This window comes from Pollicipes pollicipes, unplaced genomic scaffold, assembly GCF_011947565.3.
Source record: "Pollicipes pollicipes isolate AB1234 unplaced genomic scaffold, Ppol_2.1 Scaffold_7261;HRSCAF=8764_pilon_pilon_pilon, whole genome shotgun sequence".
Taxonomy (NCBI): domain Eukaryota; kingdom Metazoa; phylum Arthropoda; class Thecostraca; order Pollicipedomorpha; family Pollicipedidae; genus Pollicipes; species Pollicipes pollicipes.
Window position 1 is genome coordinate 25,748,307 of NW_023597054.1, and position 3,623 is coordinate 25,751,929.

Genomic DNA, 3,623 nt, shown 5'->3' on the forward strand with positions numbered 1-3,623 from the left:
ATTTAGGTTTTCTTCAGTATTTTGTACCGAGTAGTTTAGGATACTGCGAGTTGCCTGGTCAAAAGGGCGAATCCGCCGACCGGTCGGGTCGTAGGAACTACACTAATTTGTCGCCGATCTGACACCGAGTCGAACGACCAACTAAAAATCCCACAATATTTCTGTTGCGCGGTTAGGATGAAATCTAACAAAGATGTTATGGGGATATGAAGCGCGGTAAGGGTCTTTACGGAGAGGCCTGCTGACGTTGTATAACGAAATGTATGTTAGATCGGACATAGTGCGATGCAATATTTTGTCGCGCCCGTCAACTGAATGTTCTGTTGCAAGCATTTTAGGCGCCAAGCGTCTCATGAAAATATGCACTTTGCCACCGGCGTCATCGGCAAGGTCAGCGAGTTTTACTTCCCCTGTGCACAATGCCCCTTTATGCCAAGCACACTGGGCATAACTGTCTCCGATCTAGTAGTATTATGCATCTATGGAAACAGTCTGGGTTGAAATAGTTTTTGCCAGACATTGTTCGTTGTTGAGTTTTCCTCTTCCGACTTCCACTCTCGGGCAAACCTCAAAATGCGGTAGAGACCTCCATTCCTAACACAATCATTGTTTCTCATCCGCCTGGTATGCGTGTTCATACGTTGCAGAACAACTTGTGATAAGCTGTGTCCCACTGCATAGGCACGTTCCCACTAACATGCAGAGCGGCAACAGAAAAGACTCGCCGCAAGTGGAATCGACACAAAGGATCGACGATTGGATAAGCGTGCGGACAGGGCCGTTTGAGGGGCACGCGGATGATAGCCTGACTTTTTGAAGAATATTTAACCATAAGTACATGAGCAAAGATCTAGAAATTGGTATTGCTCCGCCGCCCCCCAGACTTTCAGAGACATTGCTTACGCCATTTCTGAGACACACACACACACACCATGCTTACGACATTGCTTACGCCTATGGCGATTTGCAGCCAGATGACGTGCACAGGCGCATATTTATCAGAATGCTTGAGCGCATTCACACCAGTCCGTATTCTCGTTTACAGTCGCGGTATTTGCGCCACGTGTCGGAGAACTTGATCCAGCCGGCGCCGACACACGCCTCCGGACCGTAGTAGTGTTCGCTGACGAAGTCGTCGCAGTCGATATCGCCATCGCCGTCGCAGTCCGTGGGCACCCGCTGCAGGAAGAGCTTCACGGCCAGGGTGGCGCACGTGGGATTGGTGGCGCACGCCTGGTAGGTGTAGCTCTTGTAGAGCTGCGACCGGCTGGTCACCTGACTGGTGAGGAAGTAGCCCTCGCTGATCGAGTACGCGCCGCACACGTCGTTCTGGCAGCCGGTGCTCCAGTCACAGCCTCGCGCCGCACAGATGCAGCGCAGGCAGGTTCTGCTGACGTCTACCGCGGGCGGCGTTTGGCGCCGGGCCAGCCTGTGTGCCGGGCCGGCCTGCGCGGCAGCCAGCGGCAGCGGCAGAAGCAACAGCAGCAGCGGCAGCGGCAGCGGCGGCAGCGGCGGCCGAGACATGGCGTCCGGTCGGCAGGCGGTCACGGGTGGCACTGACGGCCGCGGCGGGTGCCTCCAGTGGATGCCCAGGGTCGGCTGGCCGGACCGAAAACCTGTTCTGAGCACCGGCCGCCAAGCAGACAGAGGCATCTTGCGGCCGGGGAAAGCCGTGACCGCCGTCCGTATTACAGGCACGCTAAGCCTACCGGGCAAAGGGGCCGCATGAGGCGCAACCAGTGACCTTTGCAATGAATCATACCAGCAAACTTCCATGCCCCCAGTTGTGGCTAAACACGCATGGCACCCAATCGTCAAAGCCTTGAGACAAAGCCGGTTCAGTAGCGATTTAAGTCTCTGCATAATCCTTTTTTCACCGAGGTAGTTCCAGGAACAGGCAGATCAAGGCGATAGCATTCTAATGGAAGCAACATTTTTTTGTGTTATTGAGCCGACATCATTCTCAAGAGATAACTTTCCGAAACATGCGGTGATGCAACCCGGTAGTTTCGGGAGAATCAGCTGATGCAATGCTGTCCACCTTTAAGGTATCAGCAAAAATGGTTCATAGGGTGTGTGCGTGTGCGTGTGGGTGTGCGCGTGCGTATGAGGGTTACATTGCATGCGTATTACAGTGAGCGCGAAAAACCCGGGAGTTTGCAAACTCTCTGGTTAGCCAGGGATCTTGCAAATACCTTAGATACTTTAAAAACTACCTGGAGACTAGGAAGTTTGCGAAATCCCTGCGGCATCTGGAAAGAAGACCTTATTTTTACTTGCTACTGAAATGGCAACTTCCGGCGATACATTCATACAATGCATGCATGATGCATGCATTGGTCTTGGGTACTTCCTTCTTTAATGGATGGTCCTACGCTCTTGTCGAGGGCCTTATCTGTTAACCTGCTCCGGACCACTCGATCGTTCGGAGGCCCTCCGAGGGCTCTATGCTCATGTCGGGGGCCCTATCTGTTAACCTGCTCCGAACCATGCGATCGTTCGGAGGCCCTCCGAGGGCTCTATGCTCTTGTCGGGGGCCCTACCTGCTAACCTGCTCTGGCACACTTAATCGTTTGGACGGCACTCTGCATTGTGTTGTGAGTATTTCTTATTTGAATGGAGGGCCCTTTGCCCTTGTTGGGGGCTCCGTCTGTTAACCTGCTCAGGCACAATCGATCGTTTTGGGCCCTCTACATTGGGTCTTAGGTACCTCCAATTTGGATGGAGGTTCCTACGCTCTTGTCGAGCCCTATGTGTTAACCTGGTCCGGCCCACCCGACCGCTGGGGGCCCTCCACATTGTGTCTTCGGTACTTTCTATCTGGATGGGGAGCCCCATACGTTTGTCGGGAATCTCATCTGTTCACTTTCTCGGGCACACTAGATTGTTCGGGGGCCTTGCACGTTGGGACATGGTATTTAAATCCAGGTCCAACACTCCTGTCGGGGGCCAACTGATAGCCTTCTTGGGTGCACTTAATCTTTTGAGAGTCCTGGGTCTCGGTGCTCCTCATTTGAGTGAGAGGTCATGCGCTCTTGTTGAGGGCCTTTCTGATGACCTGCCCGAGCACACTCGATCGTTCATGGACCATCTGCACGTGGTCGTAGGCACCTTCTTTTGAACGGAGGGCCCCACGTTCTTGTCGGGGGCCCGATCCGCTAACCTGCTCGGGTGCACTCTACCTTTTGGGGGCCCGCCACATTGTGCCGTGGGTAATTAGCATTGAAATGGAGGGCCCTACGTTCTTGTCGTGGGGCCCCATCTGTTAACCTACCCGGGCGCACTCGATCGTTCTTGGGCTCTCCATGTTGTCTTGGGTACTTGTATTTTCAATGGATGGCCCTATGATCTTGTTGGGGCTCCATCTATCAAATTTCTGGGGCCACTGGAAATCCGGAGGGGAGTTATGGAAGCATGCCCCCCCCCCTTGTGCTCCAAGGGGGGGGCATAGACTTCGAAGGGGCTCATGACTGGCCGAACGGACGCAGTTTTCGAGCACAAAATACAACAAAATTGGCCGTCTTTGGTCCTTCAGACGACCAAGAGCAGTCACAACCATAGGTGAAGACACCACGAGCAATTCTTTACGGATTGAGAGGGTGATGACTGGGGGACATTTAGAA

General features: G+C 53.6%; 1 protein-coding gene across 1 annotated transcript; it reads right to left on the bottom strand.

The window, feature by feature from the left end:
* Positions 1-1,017: 1,017 nt before the first annotated feature.
* LOC119111231 (uncharacterized) lies at positions 1,018-3,307 on the bottom strand. The gene is made up of 2 exons (XM_037235051.1): positions 3,275-3,307; positions 1,018-1,329 (listed from the first exon to the last, which is right to left on the bottom strand). The coding sequence occupies exons 1-2, from the start codon at positions 3,305-3,307 to the stop codon at positions 1,018-1,020; spliced, it is 345 nt and encodes a 114-aa protein (XP_037090946.1).
* Between the last annotated feature and the right edge of the window lie 316 nt (positions 3,308-3,623).

Bases quoted from the DNA above. Each gene is read 5' to 3' on its own strand.
- LOC119111231 (XM_037235051.1), bottom strand. From the start codon at position 3,307: ATGGAGAGCCCAAGAACGATCGAGTGCGCCCGG. The intron at 1,330-3,274 runs GTAGGTTAACAG...ACCGGCTGCCAG, and splicing joins GAACGATCGAGTGCGCCCGG to AACGACGTGTGCGGCGCGTA.